General features: G+C 39.3%; 2 protein-coding genes across 15 annotated transcripts in view; both read right to left on the bottom strand.

The window, feature by feature from the left end:
• LOC311078511 (uncharacterized protein) overlaps window positions 1–6897 on the bottom strand; it is a 97238-nt gene extending 90341 nt beyond the window's left edge. For 12 of the 14 annotated variants that reach the window (XM_084107334.1, XM_084107337.1, XM_084107330.1 and 9 more), the window contains exon 1: window positions 3289–3374. Coding sequence is in view for 1 of the 14 variants with exons in the window: in XM_084107338.1 (XP_083963464.1) it covers window positions 4917–4974 (58 nt within the window). In the remaining 13 variants the exon portion in view is untranslated. Of the gene's footprint in view, window positions 1–3288; window positions 3375–4916; window positions 5108–6859 lie in introns of those variants that run through there. The other 2 variants (XM_084107338.1, XM_084107336.1) reach the window with 2 other exon arrangements.
• A 14100-nt stretch (window positions 6898–20997) lies between these two features.
• LOC311078436 (uncharacterized protein) overlaps window positions 20998–24174 on the bottom strand; it is a 50102-nt gene continuing 46925 nt past the window's right edge. The window contains exon 6 of the mRNA XM_084107228.1: window positions 20998–21399. Within this exon, the coding sequence (XP_083963354.1) occupies window positions 21326–21399 (74 nt within the window). The 3' untranslated portion in view covers window positions 20998–21325. The remainder of the gene's footprint in view (window positions 21400–24174) is intronic.

Here is a 24174-nt window from a genome sequence, read left to right as displayed (position 1 = left end):
GATCTGAGAGAAAATCTGCAAACTCTTTTAGGAAATCAGCGTAAGGCCCAGGCGGTCTATATACGGTAGCCAAGGCTAGAGATAATATGGATTTTTTTCTAACATCTAAGAGCGTAACATTTAGTACAAGTATTTCAAACGAAATAAACTTATAACCCATTTTCTGAGTAACATTGAGAATATCTCTATAGACCGCTGCAACACCGCCACCACGACCAATCAGACGGGGTTCGTGCTTATAGGAGTATCCTAATGGAGACATAGTACAGACATGATCTTAATTCCATAATATCCTTAAACATAACAATATTGCTGGCCATAAACTGACAAAATGCGCGTCTGGTGTGCAATACCTCGAGTTGTCATAGACGCGGCGCTAACTCTCTCTGCCTGCCTTGCTTGCGCTAACAGCTCCGCCCAGATGCGCTGGGCTCTCTTGTGTGCGCAATCTGCTCCATAGAACCGGCTTAAACAGACGATCTGACGGGTTTTAGAAGATTAAATACAACCCGAAACTAAAAAAACAGACCAGGCCTCTATTTGAGACCTGCCTTTATTCATCCAAACCTGTAGCCACACCAGGCGTGTAAAAGAGACAGGCGTCTATTTGGGACTCGGCTATTATTTGAAGTTTTACAGTAATTTCAACACTTTAAAAGTGTAAATATGGGAACAACCCTCAAAGTGTTAGTTCGACACTTTCAAGAGTGTTGCCTCTCGCAACACCGACACCAGGGCCGTGCACAGACATTTTGAGGGGCAGTGGCTTAAACTAAAAAAGGGGGGCACTATAAGGAGTTTGACTCTGAGGCAGTATCATCTTAATATAGAGAATTAATAACAGCTCTTTTATAATCATGGGCAATTAGGCTAGATTACAATTAGGATTTAGTGCTAAATCAATTTATGTTGTTAGAATTATCCTTCCAATTAAATGATTAAATGTCTGTCTTTCTTATCACACTCAAGGATATTTACTTACTGTCAGCCAGTTTAACTGTCTGATTTGGCTGATGCTCAGTGGGCTCTCCCGCACTCTCTGAGCTGCCTCATCTTAAATGGAAGTATTAGACATTTAATTTAATATTATACAGTTACAGTATAAATTGAAATGATATTAGGTTACAACAGTTATAAAGTCACACTTAATTCTCTTTTAGACCGCTCCATGGCACAAATTCAGCTCAGCACTTTTTTTCATAAATGCTTTTGATGATGGACTTGAAAATTTGGCTGATCCTTGACTTGATCGCGGCAAAGTTGATTCTGTTCTAATTTGATCTAATATTTTATGTTTTTTTTTTAAATGTTTTAAACTTATGTAGCGATTTAAATACAAAGATCTCAAAAATCTTTTAGTTTTTAAAATAATTTTGTTTCTGTATTTTTCAAGTAAATGTTGATGACAGTATATTTATTGAACAAACATTATTTATTTAATTGATCAAAATAACCCCAAAAATAGTATAAACTTTACTAAAGTGATTGTTTTGAACAAGTATCAACTTATGCATTATTAAACGCTTTTTAATTTAGCTAAAGTATCAATACTGTGTGTCTTTACCGTGCTGGTTTTACCCCGTGTGTACCTCCTTGCCACCTCATACATTAATAAGATTTTTAAACTACCGGTAACAAACCACCTTTATGATTTATTTTCACACAAAATCTGTTGCTCATCAATTTTCAAACATATACTTTTCTGCAATCATACACAATGGGAGTAGTGAAAAGCAAATGTTTCTTAGGGTGTGCCTTTAGCCACCTTGTACTAAGGTACTATTCATTTATATAATTTATAGTATATTACCTTTTTATTATGCATAATGTTAATATGGTCTTATTAAAATATTAGAAATATTATGTATGTTATACATAGATACTAGTATCAACTAAGGCAATTGATTATAATGGGAAATATATTTACAGGAGTTAAAGTGTGAAAAACTGTCTGCTGAATATTCTATATATAATAATTTACCCGCTGGCTTTCTAGAACTTTGAATCAATGTTTGCAATGTTGAATGGGCTTTAACCTGTCTTTGCTCTTTCTCACTCTGTCTTCTAATTTTGTGAAGGCATTGTTTTTTGTCTACAAAATCTGCCGACAACAGAAAATGTTATTTATGTATTAGTGTTTTATTTATTTATTAGTGTTATTTAGATTAGATTAGATCAGGTAAAATAATCTGATTGAACAATAATTCTAATTTTCTTCCAAGAACATGGATATTTTGCACAGGTTGTTAGCACTATTTGAAGACCAGGAGCAAAACATTACAGACAGAAATACAAAAACAAATGACCAAAATATTAATTTCGTGGATCAACCACTATCTGTAAGGGGGATTGTAATTTGTAATCGACCTGTCAATGGGATGACAATATTGTGAAACTGTCGTCGGAGAGCGGGCACATGCTTGTCTGCAAGTGATGCTGCGGAGCGAGCAGGAAAACATGGAGCGGATTAGCGGAATCAGTGGATCTTTAGCGGGGCGATAACAGAACGTTTTTATGGGAATCCTCTGGACAGGGTTAGGGAGGGGGGCGATGAGGGCAGAAGGGGCCACATTTTATATGCGCAGAAACTGAAAATGATCAGATAAAGATCACCACAAAGCACTATTGTTCCAAGAGTAAAACACAATTCACTGTTCATATTTATTAGTATTGATTTAATGTCTCACGTGGCTCATCATAGGCTCAATGTAAAACAGCAGTATCTTTTGCTTTAATAAAGCATTTCTATGCATTTAAAATTAGTTTTATATTATATATCTATTAAAATTGCAGCTTAATAACATTTAGATTTTTAAATCATTTTAATCAAACACTGGGGAAACAACCACTTATGTCTGTAATGGTGACTTGATAGCTAGGACTGTAACAGTAGCTAGTTAAGTAAATGTGTACATCGGTAAGAATGCAATCGAATACTCTAATGCTCTTCAATGGATTTATTGACAGCAGCAGATGATTATCTGTCTTCGTGAGTATGACGCAGCTGACATGATGCAATAAGTAAAGCTAATAAATGCTAATTAGTACAACTTTCCCTTCAAGTAACTTTAGCTGCTTATATCAAATAACCAAATAATATACCAGATAGCACACATTAGCTAATAACTACAATGTCAGGTAAGTACACACATAAACACACTAGTAGTGTAACTAGCGGACTTTATGCTAACATACTGCATTTCAACTGAGTATCCCAGAATAGACAACACTCATAAAAAACCTAAGGCACCAAAATACACATGTAAATATTAAGACCAGGGTACTCACATGTCTCTGAACGCACATGCACAGATAGCGACACAGACGACAACTATGCACTTCAGAAATATCTACGATGTGCTGCCCGTGGTCACTCACTCTCACTACTAACTCAAAACGAAACCTATCAGTCAGCGCAAACAGATGTCCTCTCGGTGACCCCAAAACGAAAGCGCTGATTGGCTGATCCCCGAACATAAATAGCAAGTCCTTCTTTACAATGTCTATGGTGTTAACAATATTTGAAGTCAAATTTTGATTCGTTCTAATATGAGCAGACACTGAAACACTGCCTTTTAGCAGCAGTTAATCTTGCCATACCTGACAAGAGAGATGACTGGATGTCCTATGTGTTTTATTAAAAATATAAAATTTCTGGTTGTATATTGTCAGTGGAGTTACTATAAAGTCTGTGGTGTTACTAGGAAAGACAGCAACACCGCAGACAAATGAGCCTAAATCCAGACTTTTCTAAAAATGGAGGCTGCCATCATGATGATTTCAGGATCAGGGGACATTTTGGTATTTACAAAAATGTTGATTAAAATATTTAAAATCTGCAAGTTATTAACATAACACAGACACTAATAAAGTGTGACAGATGAAATTGTCAACGTCATTTTTTTTCTAACGGCAGCTGCAGTGACACGATGATGGATTAATAGCCTATGTATTTAATTTAGTCAGGACTAAAATACTACCCAGTGTTACATTTGATTACTTTATTCAGTCTCTGTAGTATTTCTGAATACTAGTTTTAGACCTAAGCAAAAACCTTTCTCTTTATTTATCTTTATTGGTATCTTTATTCTACTGTATTTATTTGTGCTACTTTTTTTTTTTTTTTTTTCAATTTAATTCAAAGATTGAAATCAAGCTTCCTTGAGTTGTGTAAATTCTTAGGAACAAAATTACCTCTCAGACAGCGCGCAAGTACCGAATAGTTTAAAATCGCGTGAATGTTTAAACTGGTGAGACTTAAAAAGACGTGCAAATGGTAAACTTTAGTTACTCATGATGCAATGCTGGCCCGATTATGCAAGTGACAATTCCGTCTATCCCGACTCCCGAAACGCGATTGGTAAGTGTATTATGGCCGCTTGCAGCGCGCTTAACGATTACCTTGTGCAACTCCTTTAGAGAGACGAGAGATAGAAGACGCAACACCGCTGAATCACTCACGCTGTTTGTGAAATTGCGTCTCGCAGACAGTTTTAAAATGACTGATTTGATTTTATAATCTGTGTGGATTCATTTATTAATACAACCTACATGCTAAAGTGAAACCTGATGTAACAGTGGACAATAGGCCATTTCTATTTTAAAAAAATCCTAAACAATGTTGATGCATTTTTATTAAGTATACATCCCTGCAACTATACATGAATGAGGTACATTGATCTTACAATTATTATTTTAAACATATTATAGGAACAAATCCCATGTTTCTATGGGGAGAACAATTAAATATGTTTGATCAACTACACAATTATCTAATATACATTTTGTCAGGATTGTCTTTCCACAGTTCATAGAAAGTGTCCCTTATTGCTACACGTAGATTATTCAACAGCTGTAAAGATTTTTCTTATTACAACAAATCTAAATCTAAAACTGCTTCAATAATAAACACCAACCTCTTTGTTCTTCAGGATCTTCAGTGTGTTTCATTCTGCAGGGTTCTGGATCACTCATGTTCTCACCGTCCTCTTTAATAAACTCAGTCTTTGCAGATTTCAGCTCTTCCTGATGCTCTGATGCTCATCTTCACTTGTAGCTGATGGGAATTTACAGCATTTATTGGAGAATTGCTGTTGAAGAAGTTGATCTGACAAAATAAATAATATAAGTTCCTGAATTTGTTTTTATACTACACATTTAAGCATTTATGTCTGTCTGTCTGTCTGAAGTAAAGTAACTGATGCGAATGTATACTTATTTTATGGCTAACCTTAAAGCTCATTTCATTGGTGTCAACAGACTGTATTTGTGTCAATTTACAGGAGATCTGAAGACATCAGCATTAGGGATGCACCGAATATTCGGCCACCGAAAATTTTTCGGCCGAAAATGGCCCAATGGTCGGGTTTAATTTATCACCTGAAATCCAAACATTCCGATTGCTACGCTGAATATGAGAGGAAAGCGGCACAGAAAAGGAAAACACCTCCGAGCACGCCCACTCCGTCTGTGGAGGACGATTTTGAAAAGGCAAGGAACATACAGTTAACATATGGGCTATGGCAGTCTTTGTTTTGCTACACTTATGTTGAAGGCCTACAGAGAAAATATTGTTGTATCTTTAAGCAGTTGCACTTGTTCTGAATAGGGTCCATCACGAAAAGAGAGAGAGTAGTGATGCACTAATGCACATAGTACTTACATCTACTGTGTTTATGGGAATACTCGACTTGGCATTTTGATATATTTCTGTGTTTATTTGGCCGTTTAGGCGTGCAACCGAAGACAAATGCTACTATAGTAGAGCATATGCTTGTCCGTGTTGCGCTCGGAGCGCGCGCACAGCATCCTGCTGTCAGTAGAATTCAGTTCTCTTTCGCCACTTATCGCGCTTTTAATATTTATTTTCAATATAAATAAATGCTAAATAAATATTTGTATAATTATTCTTTTAAACTTTAATATTAATTTATGCAATTGCAATGCCTTGATTTTATTAAAGTTGGTAGGCTACACAGTCATAGCCATAAATGCAATGGTAGGCTAATAATTGACATAATTTCTTTCGGTGTTTCATTTTTCGGCCTTGGTTTCCTCTTTTTCGGTTTTCGGTTTCGGCCAAGAATTTTCATTTCGGTGCATCCCTAATCAGCATAATAAATGAAGTGAAAACAGGAACTATTGTCATGAAATAAAGAGTGTTTTCAGCAGATCTGTTAATATTGATGAGCCTCAGACTATCAACACTCATTCAACAAGCCATTCAGGATCATCAGCAGATCATCTCACTTTATTCTGAATGTTTGCTGTTAGAAACACATTATTTGAGTCAGGATACATGATAAAAGCCTGTAAAACTGCTCTAGTGAAAGACAATACTGTTGCTTCTCACAACCTGACACAAATAAAACATACAAAAATATATAAAAACAAACCAAACTTAATTAACCACCTCATCTAAATAACTACAACAGCATAATGTCAATATCTAAAATATATTTTGATTTTCTAGTAATTACAATCATTGCAATAATGTAACGATTATTCAAAACTGACAATGATCCTAAAAAACTCATTATAAGCTCATCAATTCTCCTCCTCACAGATCTCAAATTTTAACTCTTGACTTGACATTCAGTAACAGTTCTCACTCCAAACACAGAGACAATCACACAAACGAACACAAAATCGCTCAGGTCTGAATGAACTCAACATATTCTCCTCATGCTCGCTGCTGCTGCACTAAATGTTTATTTCAGTAGGAAGACGCCAGAAAAGACGCACAAACGCTGTGGTCGATGAAAACAACACAGAAATGAGTATGTCGCTTAATCAAACTGTATAAAGTGTGTGTGATGGTTGTGTAAATATGAGAAATACCGTGAACTGCTCTCCTCACCTCAGAAGATTCTTCTTCTTCTTCTTCTTCTTCTTCTTTATTGGCGACTCGAATTAGCGCCATCTGTTGTGGGTTTTGGATCAGAGAATCATTTTACTCCTTTTTCTTCATGTGATGCATGATAATGAGGAAGCAAGCACTTTTTTAATTTCAAAAAGTACAGAGATTGCATGTTTATGATATACAACTTTGTATACAAAATGTATTAACAACGTGTTCAATGTCATCAGAATACAAATGAGAAAATAAGAGTTAACAGTGATTGGCTGAAAACTGAAAAATTAAAGACAAAAAAAGAAGATGAAGAGAAGAACACGAGGGTAAGATTTTAAACTATACATCAATTACATTGTACTTTATTTTTTTGATAATGGTAAACTTACATTTATGTATATTTTATGTTGTATAAAATTTGCCAAGAAGATAAATTAAATTTAACAAATTAAGTCAAATATTTCTGAGCTGAAGTCACAAGATTATCCGAAACAACAGTCGAATATGAAATGTAAATATTAAACCTCTGGCATATCTGAAATAAAAGACAAAATAAAAGATGAACTTTAATCTTACTGAAAATGTCCTCATAGCAATATCAATGACTGAAGCATCAGATCTGCTCTTCAATACTTGATTTACACATGCAGCTGTAAACGCACAAACTTTATTTTATTATTTTAGTAGAAGCAACTGTTTCCAGCTGAACTCCTATATCTAGTCTTTTGCTTTTAAACACAGAAACATGTTTAATTGTTCAAGAACAGAACAACTCATGTCAATACAAACACATAATTCTGAACCTCATCAACAAGAGATTCATCAGTTAGACAAACCTGTCAATTATAATCAAATATTAATTTGTATCAATAACAATGACAAAAACAATGATTAATACATTTATTACAATATTTGTTAATCTTTGTTAATGTTAGTTAATAAAAAATATAGCTGTTCATTGTTTGTTCATGTTAGTTCACAGTGCATTAACTAATGTTACCAAATACAACCTTTAATTTTAATAATGTATTAGCAAATGTTGAAATTAATATTAAAGCTGCAGTCAGCAAGTCTGGCAGATTGAGTCGACTTAGCCAAAATTTTGAATGTTTACATCTCTCATGCCCCTCCCCCACTACCACCAGCACCCTCCCATCGAGTTTGTGCTCGTCAGTGTGTGTGCACCAGATTTTCTGTGAACGCACTGTCTCTTCAGCATCGAAGCATCATTGTCTTTTCCTTGGTTGTTTTGGACCTCCTAGCTCTGGTTTTTAACCGAGGAATTGGAAGCTTGTTAGTAGATTTTCTCTCCGCCATCACGCTTCGTCCAATCCAACACAGCTGCGAACTTCAGGCATGTGCATGTGATATTGTAACGTGCGCGGGGGAGGGGGATCTGTGGTGTGTGCACGAACTGTGATTGACAGATCTCACACAGCCCTGTGCTGATTGGACCAGATGAACCAGGAGCGGTGGATTTTTGCAAAACAAATAACAGGCTCCAGGTGGAGGTAGAAGCGCGGGGTTTTCTCTAAAACCGGCTGATTTATGTTGTTCTGTCAGAGCATAGTGTCGGTTTAAGTGAATATGATCAAAAATATCTTGCCGACGGCAGCTTTAACTAAAATTGATAAATGCTGTTCATTCTTATGTTAACTTATTGTAAACCGGGAACCGCACTCCAATGGTTCAAGTCTTATCCCTCAGGTAGGTCGTTCAGGGTGTCGTGGAGGGGTGAGGCGTCTAAGACTCAACATCTAGCTACTGGAGTGCCTCAGGGCTCAGTGTTTGGACCACTTCTCTTCTCCATCTACATGTCATCACATGAGGATCTGTCATTCAGAAACATGTTTTTTTTTTTTCTATCACTGCTATCATCTAGCTACTGGAGTGCCTCATGGCTCAGTACTGGGACTGCTTCTCTTCTCCCTCTACATGACATCACTAGGATCTGTGATTCAGAAACATGTTTTTTTCCTTTCACTGCAAAGCTGACGACACACAACTCTACCTTTCATTCCAGCCGGACAATCAGCCTGCCTGACAGACATGTCTGGCTGGATGAAGGACCACCACCTTCAACTAAACCTTGCAAAGACAGAGCTACTCGCGGTCCCGGCCAACAATTCATCACAACTTCACCATTCAGCTAGACTCGTAATCCATAACTCCATCAAGGTCAGCCAGGAACCTTGGAGTAGTAACTGATGATCAATTGAACTTCACAGACCACTTTGCTAGAACTGCCCGGTCATGTAGATTTGTCTTGTACAACATCTATTGTTGGCCACCAGCTAAAGGGCCTTGCAGCATCACTGTCAAACCTCTGTGACTGATCCAGATGCTGCAGCTAGAGTGGTCTTTAATGAGCTGAAAACACTCTTAAATTGATGGTGCTCATGCCCTAAATCATCAATGTCTGCATTAAACAAACGGCCAAATGAAAAAAACATCGCTCTCCTTTAAAAAGGCATCAGTCTGGGGGCTGAGAGACTGTATGCTTCTCATGAGCTCACAGTTGGTATTGGAGAAACGTCTGTTCAGCTCATTGAGCATGCTGTCAATTACAGGATAGAAAAATGACGTACGAAACATATCTTTGTCGCGTTCTACCTCCCTCTGACCAACAGTGCTTAATGTGCAGTAGCCACTGAGTCTAGAGCTCAGCATTTTCTGACGTTTCGCCTCTGACGGTGTTGCAGAATCACACTGCTCACAAATATGCAATGCTTCATCCCACAACTTATCAAAGAAAGACTCCTGCCTGTGGTCTTTCAATGTCTGGACTAAAGCAATTACTAAGTCGACAGCTCTCGACAGATCAACAGTTTGTGACTGTAACATGTCAGACAGTAGCTTTGTCTCCCCAAACAACTTACGCAGAATAACAAGATGCACAACAAATTCTAGGTCAGTTTGAGCCAGAAGACCTCGGGCCTCAACAGTTCTTTTACCATGACGTTCTTGAGCAATCTCTTGCAGTAGTCGTTTAAGGGCAGGTAGAGTGTCCATAATATTATGTATGGCTAGAAATCAGCATGCCCAACGTGTGTCGCTTAAACGTTGCAGCTCTCTTGTTCTGACATACATTTCTCTTTGGAGAGACAGCCATTTTGGGTGCACATATGAGGCAGAGGTAAAAATATAAAGACTCTGCAACAAAGAAAAAAACTCCTCTGTTTCTGGGACACTTTTGACTACATCAACTAACATTAAATTGAGACAATGACTACGTTTACAAGCTGTCAATATTCGGGATATGGTCGGGTTAAGGTCACGCGGACATTATATTCATTATATTCATGACATTATATTCATGGTTTTCACCACACTAATAAAGAAATTGGTTTCCTCCTCGCTCCAAAAGTGTGGTGCTGTGCTGCGTCTCGCCATGTTTACCTCTACTTCTTGTTTACTTCCGGTATACTGCATGCAGGTTTTTGGCGCATACAAGAAGTTCCTCTACTCAAAAGACCAAGATTCCTTGCGAATAGAACATGCGCAGAACACAAATCAATGTTCCTTTTGATGGGGATATGCCGATACGCGTTTACATGGCCAAATATTCAGGTTAGAAAAGGGGTAACCCAGGGATCATATTCAGGTTTTTAAAAACCGGAATATGAGCATATTCGGGTTTTGCCGGTGTTTACATGGCCATGCGCGACCGGGTTATTGCTATATTTGAAAGGGTTATTGTCTGCTTGTAAACGTAGTCAATGTGTACTATAATGGATGTAGAAGGCCAATTTAGCCTGTTCTTTGATCCTTACCTGAACCCCTGAATGCTTACCGCTCATGACGGCAGCGCCATCATACGCTTGGCCTACAAAGTTATTTTTGTAGTTCAGGCCATAACGTTCCAGTAAGTGCACTATTTCTTAATGGCCCCATTGTAATAGTACCTGAGTGTGAAAGAAATCTGTTCCCTTTTTGAAATATCCTTTGTTTCATCTGCCATGATGCTAAAAACCTCACTGTTCTTCACTTCTTCTATGATTTCAGACCAAACCATTTCTGCCAAACAACCCAAAACCTGGATCTGGATCATCTTGCTTGTGTACTTTGCATTGTGAATGGAAGTTAATCTTCTCTTAACAAGTGGGTCATGGTTAGCAACTGTTTTAAGAATTTAAACTTCCCTAAAGTTTCCTTTGTTATTGAACTCTTCAGATTCATTGTGTCCTCTTTGTGCTATGTTTTGTTTAGCTGTAAGTAACAGCACTTCCCAAATTGTTTTAATGTATGCCCTATTTTCTTGTACTTGTTTAGTGTGTTCTTTGTCAAGAAGATTTGCATCAGTTTTAACAGCTCTTTGATAATCCCTCCATGCTATCATTGCACACTTGTGTCGTTGAGACTTTGCATGCACTGAAAACCCTGCATCTCTCATAGTTGCTTTTTTCCAGTTTCTAAAACCAGGTGTTGGAACAGAAACAGTGTCTGGGGCATTTGGTGTGCTAAAATGTCTACATGCATAGCAATATGTAGAGTCCATCATCATCATCATCATCATCATCATCATCAATTGGCTGCGAACAAAACGGGTTTGCAGTCGGTCACAAGTTTTCTCCATTCTGTTCAATTACTAGCAGCTCTTTGCATCTTGTCAGCAGTTGGTGGCATGTCGTTGTTGATTAGTTTGCCGATGTATGTGTGATATAATGTGCGTGGCTTTCCTCGGCTTCGTTTGCCATGTCGTTCTTCGGGCGCATATAACACATATTTGTTAATTTGGTCGTTTGGATCTCTTCTAAGTGAGTGGCAGATGAAGCGTTGCTGTCTTTGTTGGATTTGAAGGATAAGCTGGTTCTTTTCGACTGCTTCGTATACAGCTTGGTTACTTATTCGATCCATTTTCTTGATGCCGAGCATGATTCTGTAGCAACTGGTGGCGAAGCTGTTGAGTGAGTTTTGCATTTTCTGGTTGATGATCCAACTTTCGCAGCCGTACAGGAGGATGGAGATGCACGCTCTCCAACCTCCACCAAGTCGGCTCTCCCTCTGGCTCTCCCTCTTCCTGCTCCTCAACTCTCTCAATACATTAAATTGTTTCTCTCACTTTTTTGTTTACTGGGGCAAAAAAATTACGCAATGTCCCTTCCTCGTTTCATGATAACTATTATTAGAAAAAAAAAAAAAACGTTGGGGCATGCATTACATTTAGTTGCCTAACCATCCCTCCCTACTTAACATGGGCAGATAGCCTGTTGATTACTGTACTCAAATGTATTTGTTATCGCAATGCAACAGCCAAGACGGATGAAGTTACGTGGTTAACATCACAACATTGTGTAGACCTAGCAAGGACACTGACATTTAGATATCCGCTTCTGCTTCGATGAGTTTGCTTAGATATGATTAAGTCTACATATGCATTGTGCATATTAAGACATGTCTACTGAGGCACGGGCCTCCCTAGGCCTCCATGTAGAACCGCCACTGAGCTCAAACCCGAAGACTCAAGAGGTGAACTAATTATCCAGCTATCCAATCTAGCTATCCAGCCTGTACAGGTTAAAACGACAACACATCAAAACACAACAACACAGCAAACACAAATAAGGGTTACTAATGTAGACAAACAGCCGTCTCATTCTATCTCATTCATGTGCTGAGTAAAGTATAGTTTATTAGGCATTTAAAAGCATTGGGAAATTCAAAACAGAGAACCCAAAAAGCAATTCTGTCAGGTCCATTAAGTCAAGAACACACATGACAATAAAAATGTAGGAAAATTTTTATTGAATAAATTGCAATTCAAGTTGATAAATTCTGAATTAAATTTTTGGCAGTATGTCTCTGTTCAGGGAGTCCTCTGACCTTTCATGAGCACCATGAAAAAAACACGCAGTGTTTTGCTCCCTCATGTTTCACGAGTTCACACTTACATATAATTTTGAGGGAGTAAGATTTAATGCGTATTTGGCGTGCTGTCCGGAGGGAGGGCTCCGAGCTCGGAATTCAGCCCAAACCCAGAGTACTCCCCCCACATGTAAGTGTTTAGAACTAGAAGTGTGGAGAAGGGGTGGTGGGGGGATGCTGCAAACTGTAAATAGATCGAGGTAAGACTGCCGAGTCTATATATAGTTTCCTTCTAGTTTCCTGTGGGGAAAAGAATGGGCCGCTAGTAGTGTTTTAGTGCATTGCGACAATGACGCAACAGTGCATTGCATTAACAAAGGCCGTTCCCATTCACCCGCTCTGATGTCACTCTTAAGGCGTCTCACCTGGATTTCAGCTTGCGACCAATTCATTATCATTGCTAAACACATCCCTGGGTCAAAAAACCAAATCGCTGACTCTCTGTCTCGTTTTCTGTTTCAGAAATTCAGGATGCTGGCTCCAGAGGCGGATCAATTCCCAACTCCAGTTCCCCGCTATTCAGAACTAATATTCCCGTAACCCATCCGTTAAAACCCCTGCTTGATGCATCACTCGACACTATCCTCCAAGCAGTATCTCCCAGGACCCTTCAATCCTACGTTACTGCTTGGAGATGTTTTAAAACATTCCATGTCTCTTATAACTTGCCTTTCCCTGATTTTTCTCTTCTTTCAATCACCTCTTTTATCTCCTACCTTAATATCATTAAGGGCCTACAAGTCGGGTCCATTAAAGGTTATTTGAGCGGCATCCAGTTTTTCCATAAATTGATGTACGCCGCTCCTTCCACTGAGATAAACAATTCACAAACCTCCCTCCTGATTAAAGGGATTCAAAGATCCCAGCCCACCCGCCCCGACACCAGACAACCCATAACGCTAGACATTCTCACCAAATGTATTCAGGCCCTCCGCACAGGCTACCAGCCCCTCGGTTCCGCTCGCATACTCGATGGCATGTTTATCCTAGCCTTTTTTGGTTTTCTTAGATGCTCGGAACTCACCATCGCAAAAAATCCACCGCACCATCTCAGACTTATCAGTACTAGACGGCGAAACCATTTCATATTTGATTAAACAAAGTAAGACTGACCAAACCAAAAAAGGTCATTTCATCTACATTTTTAACTCGCGTCCTCTGTCCACTCGCTAGAAGACCGCATTTCTATAACTCAAGCATGTCGCGACGAACTCAGGCTATGGTTAACATTTCTAAAACAGTGGAACGGCCTATCCTTTTTCTACAACAACCTTGTTTCATCCCCCACCGACATCCAATTGTTCACAGACGCCACCCCCTCAATCGGGTTCGGGGGATTTTATCAAGGTCGTTGGTTCGCGGCTCCGTGGCCACCACAGCTCCAAGACATATCTCAATCCTCAGCTCTATTCGAGCTTTACCCTCTCGTAGTAGCAGTATGCACCACTGAATTTGCCTCTGGCTCCTGCACCACTGAATTTGCCTCTGGCTCCTGCAACCCTCAATTTGCCTCCATCTCCTGCACCCCTGAATTTGCCTCCTGTTCCTGCACCACTGAAGTTTGTTCCTGCACCACTGAATTTGCCTCCGGCTCCTGCACCACTGCATTTGCCTCTGGCTCGTGCACCACTGAATTTGCCTCCATCTCCTGCACCCCTGAATTTGCCTCAAGCTCCTGCACCACTACATTTGTCTGTTGCTGGACCATCACCTGCCTGTGCTCCAAAGTGGGCACCAGTCTCAAACCCCCAACAAATGCATAGGGGTACATTAAGTTCATTCCTAGCACAATATTTCCGTTGATATATTTTCTGTGACTTGTCTGTTTAAATGTATGCTATAGATTCAAAGCCATGAATGCACAATGTAACTTTGCTTGTAATTTCTCTGACAAAGCAAATGGCTGAAGACTTTCAATCTCCTGTATTAAAGAAAGTATTAGTGTGGAAAAAGGTAGCTGCACAAATGCTGGCAAAAGGATATGACTTTGGAGCAGAGGCATGTCACAAGTTCAGGCAGTTAAAACACAGGTTTGTTTTGATACTGGCATTTGCATTATTTTGGGAGTATGGCCACTTGAAGACATTTGCTATTTCTGGGTTTCTATTATTAGATACAAAACAATAGTGGACAGTAAGAAGACGACTGGGAGTGGTGCCTGCAGCTTGGGTCTTTTTCTCATCAATGGAGGACCTCATTGCTGATGATGTCATGATTCTGCCTTCTTGTCTCTGATTTTCCTTGGTCTTGAGGCAGGATCATGACAGGCCCATGTTTTATGTGTAAGCACATGGCCATTTGTTTTGGCTGTGTGCTTGCGTTGTCTTGTCACCTTACCCCGCCCCCTTGTTATCTCATCTTGTAATTATTAGATTGTTGCTTTCACCTGTTCCTGATTAGTTTGCTCCCTATTTAATCCCCTCATGTTCTCTGTCCTGTGTCGGTACATTGTCTAACATTGCTTGTTATTCATTGTGAAACCTTGTGAGTATCCTGTCAAGAGTATTGTCTAGAGAAAGTTCTGTTTTTGCTGTTTGTTTATAGTCTAGTTAATTGTCAGAGTCATAGTCTAGTTTAGTCATTCGTAGTCCTGTCTTGTCTTGTTTTGCCCCCTCGTGGGCTTTGTTTTTCCTGTTATTTGTACAATAAACTGTGTTGCTGTGACTGCTGTCTGCAATTGGGTTCATCTCCACCCACCCACATAACAGATGATCCAAGTGTGGAGCCGGTCCTGATCGTGTCAGCTTTTGCTGGTGACAATCTTTTCCATGTATTTTTTTGTGTGTGCCACATCAACATTAATTAGCACATCAGATGAGTTGAGTGCAGTTTAATCAGAAAATGTTCTATTCATGCTTTTATAAATATATTATACATTATTGTGTAAGAACTGATTTTCCTGTTAAGACAAAACTCACCCTGCAATAAAGCCATAAAACGCACCCTGGACAGAAGATAGCAGAGCACAGGACATTGTCCTGTCCAATCTTTTCTCATTCCTTATCTCTGCATCCCCCTCTCCCTCCTCCCTTCCTCTCCCCCTGAGTCAAGTCACCAAAAGTTCACTAAGAATGTCTATATATCACATAAGATGTATCTTGTGAATCTATTGTTTTTCCTTTTCATGTTTGGAATCATTTTAAATGTCTCAGTGCGATTGGTAAAATGGTCTTAATTTCATTGCAGTCATTGGTATTATGAGAAAGATTGAAACCTTGGGAGAATTCTGTTCTCCTCTTTGGGTGATGTCTCTTCAAGATATCTGATAATTATCCCCTCTCCCCCGAAACCAGGTGTTACCCCCTGGGGTACATGAATTGACCCAAAACAACTCTAAACAATATTTGTATAACCCTTTTGTTCTAGTCTGTGTATTTAAGGGTAGGTGACAGAGCAGTCTTTGGTAACTCAGAAAATCAGCAAATTCTTTGATAAAGTCTTTATGGTGCCCTGGTGGCCTGTATACAGTAGCCACTGCCAGCACAAATGTCAAGCGTGATTTATCATTTACACTAGATGTTTGCACCAACACTTCAAAATAATTTAATCCCTTGCATTTTGATTAAACATTCAAATTTCTGCATCTTCGACAACTAGCTCTTACTGTGGAGAAAAACTGTGTGCGTTCATTGGCCATGGTTCATTGGCCATCTATCGATACATATCCCCTTTAAAACCAACGAATGAATGCGCAGTTATCTCAGATAACTCAGTCCAGTGATACTAATCATAAACAACAGGTGTGTTCGAAGAACCCAATTATCCAGATCATGATTAGCCCGATGATATCATCTTGGATGTGTCATTTGATCTTGGATGTTTTAAGCAACATACGAATAATGGACCCCTGGTCTGAAGTCTGAGCTGGGCTGGAGACAAACTGAAAAATGAGCAAAGAAGAAAGACTGCATTTAAAGACACGATGACATTTCAAGATGTGCATGTTTGAGTCAGGGTCCCCGCAGGTCCTTAAAAAGTCTTAAATTCAGTTTTATCAAATTAAATCCATAAAATGTCTTAAATGGAATGAGAAAAGAGGTCTTTTCAAGAGTTCTTAACCTTGGGGATGAAAAAAAAAACAGAATCGCAAAGTGGCCTGTGATTGATAAACTTAAATAGGTGAGTCAAAACCCAATGCTGTTGTGTGTTCTACAGGCTCACTTTCAGATTTATATTGATCAATATTTTAATTTTTCATTTACTAAAAACATTATAATAATTTGTTGTCTGATAACAAAACAAGGAAAATGTCACATCCATAGAAGGAGACAAGGCAGATGTAACAAATAACAAGTTTGAGTGCAGAGTGATTGATGTAGGAATACTTCAATGCGATGACTGATATGGTGAACACTTAGCTGACTGTGAATGAGGACGAAGGGACGAAATTTCAGGTCAGTATACAGGTAAGGTGAGTCTGTAGCGTCCAGACACTGAGGTGCGGGAGACTGTGACTGAAGTAGTGAGTGCAATCATGACGTGCAGGTGCCGGTGATCAGAAATCAGGTGACTGTGATCTGGTGTAATGATCGGGTGCAGTGATGGCGTAGAAGGCTCCGTGACAGAACAATCCTCAAGCAAATCATGAAAAATATTCCACATTAAACACAATCAAATTGAATGAATATTTTAAAATAATGCCACTCAAAATTATTTTGTTGGCCATAAAGAAGGCAAATCTCACAAAAACATGTCTGTGTAACGGTCACCAGCTGGAGAGCCCTTGAGAGCCACCAGAGGGCACTCCACACCAGACTCTCACGTTCACTCACAGACTACATCTCCCATCATTCTCTGCCTGGACTCATCAGCACTCATTATCACATTCACCTGTATCTCATCTTCTTGTTTAGTTCACCCCATATAAGCCTGGTTCACCCCTTCACTCACTGTGAAGTTTTGTATGTTGTTGCACTGCACTTCTGAGCGTTTTCTTGGTTCTCTTGGTCTTCTTGCCTGTCCCGTGGATTACTCTTGTGCCTCTGACCCCTGCCTGTTTTCTTTTGTTTGTTTGTTTGTTGATTTGTTTGGACTAGTGATGGCAAAATGAGGCTTCCTGAACCACTGAGACCTCGCAGCCCATTGCTTCAGCTAAAGGTTCATTACTCAAAGCTTCATTCAGCATTGCTCACTAGTGACACCTAGCTCCTGTGCAAAGAAATAGCAGACAAATTAATTTATTCTGAACCAGTTTATTCTGAACCAGTGCCATTTTATAAAAAAATAATATTTTTTTATAAAAAAAATATATTTTATAAAAATATTTTTATAAATAAAAAATATTTATTTATTTATTTTGTACTCACTGTTGATGTCTGTAACCTTTCATTTGCATTAATAAAAAGACCTGAGCAGACATTTGTCCATTACTGTGTATAATATAAAATATGTATCTTTCTCTGTCTGAATTTACTTGTGCAGAGTCACACACACAGTTAATTAATTATTCATAAATTGTTTGGATAGTGACCGTATGAACAACAACAGTGACACTGTGTTGAGTGCAGTGCTTATGTTGGAGGGAGTGTAATAAAGTAAACTGTAACAGAATAGTCTGGAAGGAAGGATTACAATAGATTTTTATTGAGAAACATAATTATTTCAAGTGTGTTGGGGTTTAGATGATTCCTCTTCTTGGACAAAATCTATCCAGCCTTGGAAAAGATCCTTTCAAAGGAACAGAGGATGCAGGGGAACATAAAAATGCCAGTGTCAGCTGGTGTAAATGAGGATACTGATGCTTATGTTGAGGCCCAGATAGGGGAGGATCTCCTCTTTCTTGCTGGCTCCATTACCAGGAAAAAGGAAGAGGTCACAAAAAGCAAACAAATCCAAAAGGGAAATCCAAATCAAAAAGCAGTCCAGTCCAGATCCAAAAATCCAGAGCAATCCAAATAATCTTATCTAACAAGACTATAATATAGCTACTATAATTAATAATAACAATATACTATAACTATTCTAACCTGATAATGTATTAATATACAGTATTAATACATTAATATACAGTTAATATATAATATATATATTAATACACATATAATACATATATGACACAATAACGACAATGACAATGATAGTTATCTAACTTTCTGACTCTCTGACACTACTACAACTGCTTCTACTACTCCTGCAACACCCACAAGGAGGCGCGAGTTTCGAACCGCCTTTTATCCGGAAGCGACACTCAGACCGAACCGATGACGTATCCACACAAACCGAGGCCTCGTTTGTCATTAGTCACGTGATTTTCACATTAACAACACAAGCCTGGAATCGCGGCTTCATCTGGCACGCCCACTTTTTCTCGACACAAGCTCCGACGCCTCGGTTCAAATGTCACATCACTAGTTTGGACTGTCTTCCTGTGCTTGACCCTCTGCTTGTTGGATTACGATTCTGGATACCCTCTTTTATAAAAGCTGCATTTGGATCCTCTTCCCTCGTGTCTCAGAGTGGTTCGTAACAGTCTGTGTGAAAATGGTCTTTTACTATTGAGGTTATTTTGTCATTGTCATTTGTTTAATGATGATTCGCATTAGATTGTCATTACTGTTGTGTGTGTCTATATATATATATATATATATATACATATAATTAAAACTAGTAGTACGACAAATATTACAACAATTACATTTGAAGTCGAAAAGTGCCCTTTTTGTATGGAGCTTATAATATGACAAAATTATTTGAATTTGAATTGTGTAAATTTGAATTATTTGCAAGTGTAATCTAACAAAATTGAATTTTAGGTGGTAGTTTAAGTAGTTCTGAATTTGATTTTTTTTAAACGAATATTGAACATTTGAAATTTAACAAATTGAAATGTTTTTATGGCTGAATTTTATAGACATGTATTTTCAAACAGCTAGTTTTTTTGTTCTGAATTCTTATACTGCAAATATTCAGTTTAAAAAAATACAGATTCAAGTTTTCAAGATGAAGAAATTCGGAACTTCAAAATCAGTTTTCTAAAATTCAATCTCAAAAATTCAAACTCAAAAATTCAGATCTTACAGAAAGTAGGTCACAGGTCATCCACAGGGAAGAGTAAAGGATCTCAGATAAGTCGAACAAAGCATTTTGGCTGCACTGCAGTAGTTTTCTGCCGCAAACGTTTGCGGCAGAAAAAAAACTTGGAAAAAAAACTTCAATTTGTTAAATTTCAAATGTTCAATATTCGTTTTAAAAAAAATCAAATTCAGAACTATTTAATCTACCACCTAAAATTAAATTTTGTTAGATTACACTTGCAAATAATTCAAATTTACACAATTCAAATTCAAATCATTTTGTCATATTATAAGCTCCATATTTTTGTCCTTAAAATAATGTCACAATGGAATAAGAACCTGAATGGTTCTAAAAAGAGTTTCTGCTTATATATATATAAAAAAAATGTTTGATTTTATTTTGAGTAGTGTTAGAAATTCTTGTATGATAGTCTCAGCATGCAGTATATAACAGAGGATGATTTCTTTGTTCTGTAGGAAGGTACTGGCTACATCTGTTTTTCATTATGTGGAACTCTAGGCTAGGATGGGGAATGGTCTCCTATTCTCTCTATTCTAAAGCAGTATAAAGGTCCTTTTGGATCCAAAAGTATATGTGGTGATCTAGCCAGAAACTGACTATATATGGACTTGTTATTCAATGTATCATGTTCCTATATGATGTAAGCTATATCTTATTAGTTAACTCTGTTATACTCCCCTCATATTTTTACCCAAGTACCTTGATAAGATGGACCAATTTTTAAGTTACAAAAATAGCATTTCTCAACCACATAAGGCCTCGAGGAGGAATCAGAAAGGCACTGAGTTGTGAAGATTATAGTGTTAGATAAAACTGCATATCAGAACAAAGTCAACAATCACAGAGACTGTGCTGGTGAAAGTATTGAATGACATATTTTTGGCACTGGATAATGGTGAAAATGCTCTTCTGATTTTACTTGACCTCAGCGCGGCCTTCGATATAGTGGATCATGATATATTGATTGACCGTCTGGAACACTGGGTTGGTCTTAAGGTAAATGTGCTTGAGTGGTTCAAATCATATCTCTCTGGTATGTCTTGCTCTGTCAGCACAGGGGAAGGAGGTTCATCCAGATCGCTTCTTCTTTGGGGGGCAGGGGGGACCTCAAGGTTTGATTCTTGCACCAATATTATTCTATCTTTACATGTTGCCTTTAGGATCCATCTTCTATATATGAAATGAAATGATCAATGCAGAAGAACACCAGATCTGGGGACCAAGAATGGCACACACACAGAAGTGTAGTTCATTCAATAGTCAGCTTTATTGTGCTCGTGCCATAGATTATATAGCAAGTGTAGGGCATAGGCTGAAACCAACAAATAGAATAAAAAGTCAATATAGAAAAGAAAGGAGACAAATAATCCATAGAGAGACAAACAACTCCATTCATGATTATACCATATGCAACATTGCTTCTTATGGATAATAAACAGCACATCTCTTATGAGCGTGTGACTAAACAGCGTGTAAAAGAAATGATTAGAAAGGAGATGCAAACATATTTATCCTACAGTATAAAGTACAGTATAAAGCTAAAGGTTTCAGAAACAGGCAGAGGCATAGTTGTTAAATTGATTCTTTCAGTCCAGCGTTTAATAAAGTCTGTGGTTGAACTGAGTCTTCCACTTCATCATTACTCACTACAGCAGAGAGAGAGAGAGAGAGAGAGAGAGAATGAATATATATCATACTGATAATGAGAAGTCATTTAGACCAGACAAACATTCAGGAGTCATGATTTGAGTTTGTGCAGCGGTGCATGTGTCTGTTTGTTTGGTTGGTTGGTTATATACAGCACCTTACAGGCTACTACTGTATTCCAAAGTGCTGTACATTACAATAAAAAGCAACAAAAACAATAAGACAAAACATAAAAACATCCATGTACTAATGTACTAAAATGCCAAAGAGTACAGATTAGATTTTAAGCGATCCTTAAAAACATTAAGCGTCAATGACGTTGTTCTAGCATCCAATGGCAGATTATTCCACAATCTAGGACCAGCGACAGAGAAAGCACGATCACCCTTCAATTTGAGACGTGCAAGAGGAATAGTTAGAAGACACTTGTTTGATAATCTTAGTCTTACGCCTGAACTGTAGGGCTTAATAAACTCAGCTGGCGCCATTCCATGAGGTGCTTAAAAAAGATATATCAGAATATTATACTGTATCTTAAAGTGTATTGGTAGACAACCTATAAAAGATAACAAGGGAGTAACATGCTCCGTTTTCCCAGCATTCGTTAACAACCTTGAAGCATATTTTGTACCAGCTGCAGGTGGGCAACGTGTGTTTGACAGGTCCCAACATAAAGTGCACTACAATAATCTAGACAGGGAAAAATATAAGCGTGGACAACTTTTCCAGGTCGCTGACTGAGAGAATTGATTTCAATTTGGCTATTGCTCTTAAATAGTAGAAGCAATTACGGACTACCGTCTTCATCTGTCGATCAAATAAGATGAGGTAAAAATAACTCTAAGTTATTAACTCTAACTTTAGTTGATCCATGTGATTTATGCACAATTTGTACATAATTATAAGGTGTATTTTGTCATATATTTACAAAAACTGCATTTGGAAAGTTTTTGACTGTTTTAACAATTCTTCTTTTGTTCCACAGCAGGAACTATTTCTTTAAAGACCAACTCTGCAGCATACCAATGTTTGCATGACTCAAACGACCCAGCAGCATGACATTGCAAATTCAACCTTGATAATTTATAAAACATACAAATAAAAATGCTAAATGGAAATGCTATAATTCACTTTGCATTAATTACTAATATTATTTTCACAGAGCATTCAGTGCTACTGAAAATGATATTAAAATGTTACTGTTACGAAACTGCTCAGAGACACGAAGTAGGAGATCCAAATGCAGCTTTATTGGCTGGGGCAATCCAGAGGCGTAATCCAAAGTACAGGCTAGGGTCATACACAGGCAGGTAGTCAAAACAAACAAATAAACAAACAAACAAACAAAACAGGCAGGGACCAGAGGCAAGAGAGTAATCCAGGGAACAAGGCAAGATATCCAGAAAACCAAGAAACATGAAACCAGGGAAAATGCTCGGAAATGCAGACTAACAGTACAACACATACAAGACTTCGCCGTGAGTGAATGAATGAACATGGTATAAATAGACAGACTAACAGGATGATGAGACACAGGTGAATGCAATCAGTGAATAGGTACAGGTGAATGTGATCAGTGATAAGTGATGAGTCCGGGCAGTGAGTTATGGGAAATGTAGTTTGTGAGTGATAATAGGAGAGTCTGGTGTGGAGTGCCCTCTGGTGGTTCTCAAGGGCACTCCAGCTGGTGACCGTTACATAGCCCCCCCTTTAAGGAGCGGATTCCAGACGCTCATAAAATTCTCCAGGAGGGAGGTGGAGCGGAGGTGGACCTGGGGGCGGGATGGCGGGCCAGGCCCGTGCAGCGGAAGAGGACCTGAAGACTCCGGCAGGGCGGAAGGCCAGGGCGGAGCAGGCTCTGCAGGCGACCAGGGCGGATCAGGCTGTGCAGGCGACCAGGGCGGAGCAGGCTGTGCAGGCGACCAGGGCGGATCAGGCAGTGCAGGCGACCAGGGCGGATCAGGCAGTGCAGGTGACCAGGGCGGAGCAGGCTGTGCAGGCGACCAGGGCGGAGCAGGCTGTGCAGGCGACCAGGGCGGAGCAGGCTGTGCAGGCGACCAGGGCGGAGCAGGCTGTGCAGGCGACCAGGGCGGAGCAGGCTGTGCAGGCGACCAGGGCGGAGCAGGCTGTGCAGGCGACCCTTCAGGCGGCCAGGGAGGAGACGACCCTTCAGTAGGCCAGGGAGGAGACGACCCTTCAGGCGACCATGGCACAGGAACAGACACCGGCTCAAGAACAGGAACAGACACAGGAACAGACACCGGCTCAGGGACAGGAACAGACACCGGCTCAGCGGTGGCCATCTTGTCCGAAGACACTGGCTTGGCGGAGACCATCTTGTCCTGAGACACTGGCTCGGCGGTGGCCATCTTGTCCGAAGACACAGGCGTGGTTTCGGCCATCTTGTCCGAAGACACAGGCGTGGAGTCGGCCATCTTGTCCGAAGACACAGGCGTGGAGTCGGCCATCTTGTCCGAAGACACAGGCGTGGATTCGGCCATCTTGTCCGAAGACACAGGCGTAGAAAGAGGAACAGATTCAGGCTCAGGAACAGATTCAGTCTCGGCGGGACGAGACTCTTGACGGGCAGACGTGACGTGAAGCTCAGTCTCTGGATCGGCTGACGTGACGTGAAGCTCAGTCTCTGGATCGGCAGAAGTGACGTGAAGCTCAGTCTCTGGATCAGGATCAGCGCGCTCTGAGCTTGACGGGACCAGCGTCAGCGAGGGATTTGAGCTGGGTAGAACCAGCGGCGAAGAGGACTTTGAGCTGGA

Source organism: Abramis brama (genome assembly GCF_963993115.1).
Source record: "Abramis brama genome assembly, chromosome: 1".
Taxonomy (NCBI): Eukaryota; Metazoa; Chordata; class Actinopteri; order Cypriniformes; family Leuciscidae; genus Abramis; species Abramis brama.
The sequence above is the reverse complement of the archived record's forward strand: the minus strand, read 5'-3'. Positions and strand labels throughout refer to the sequence as shown.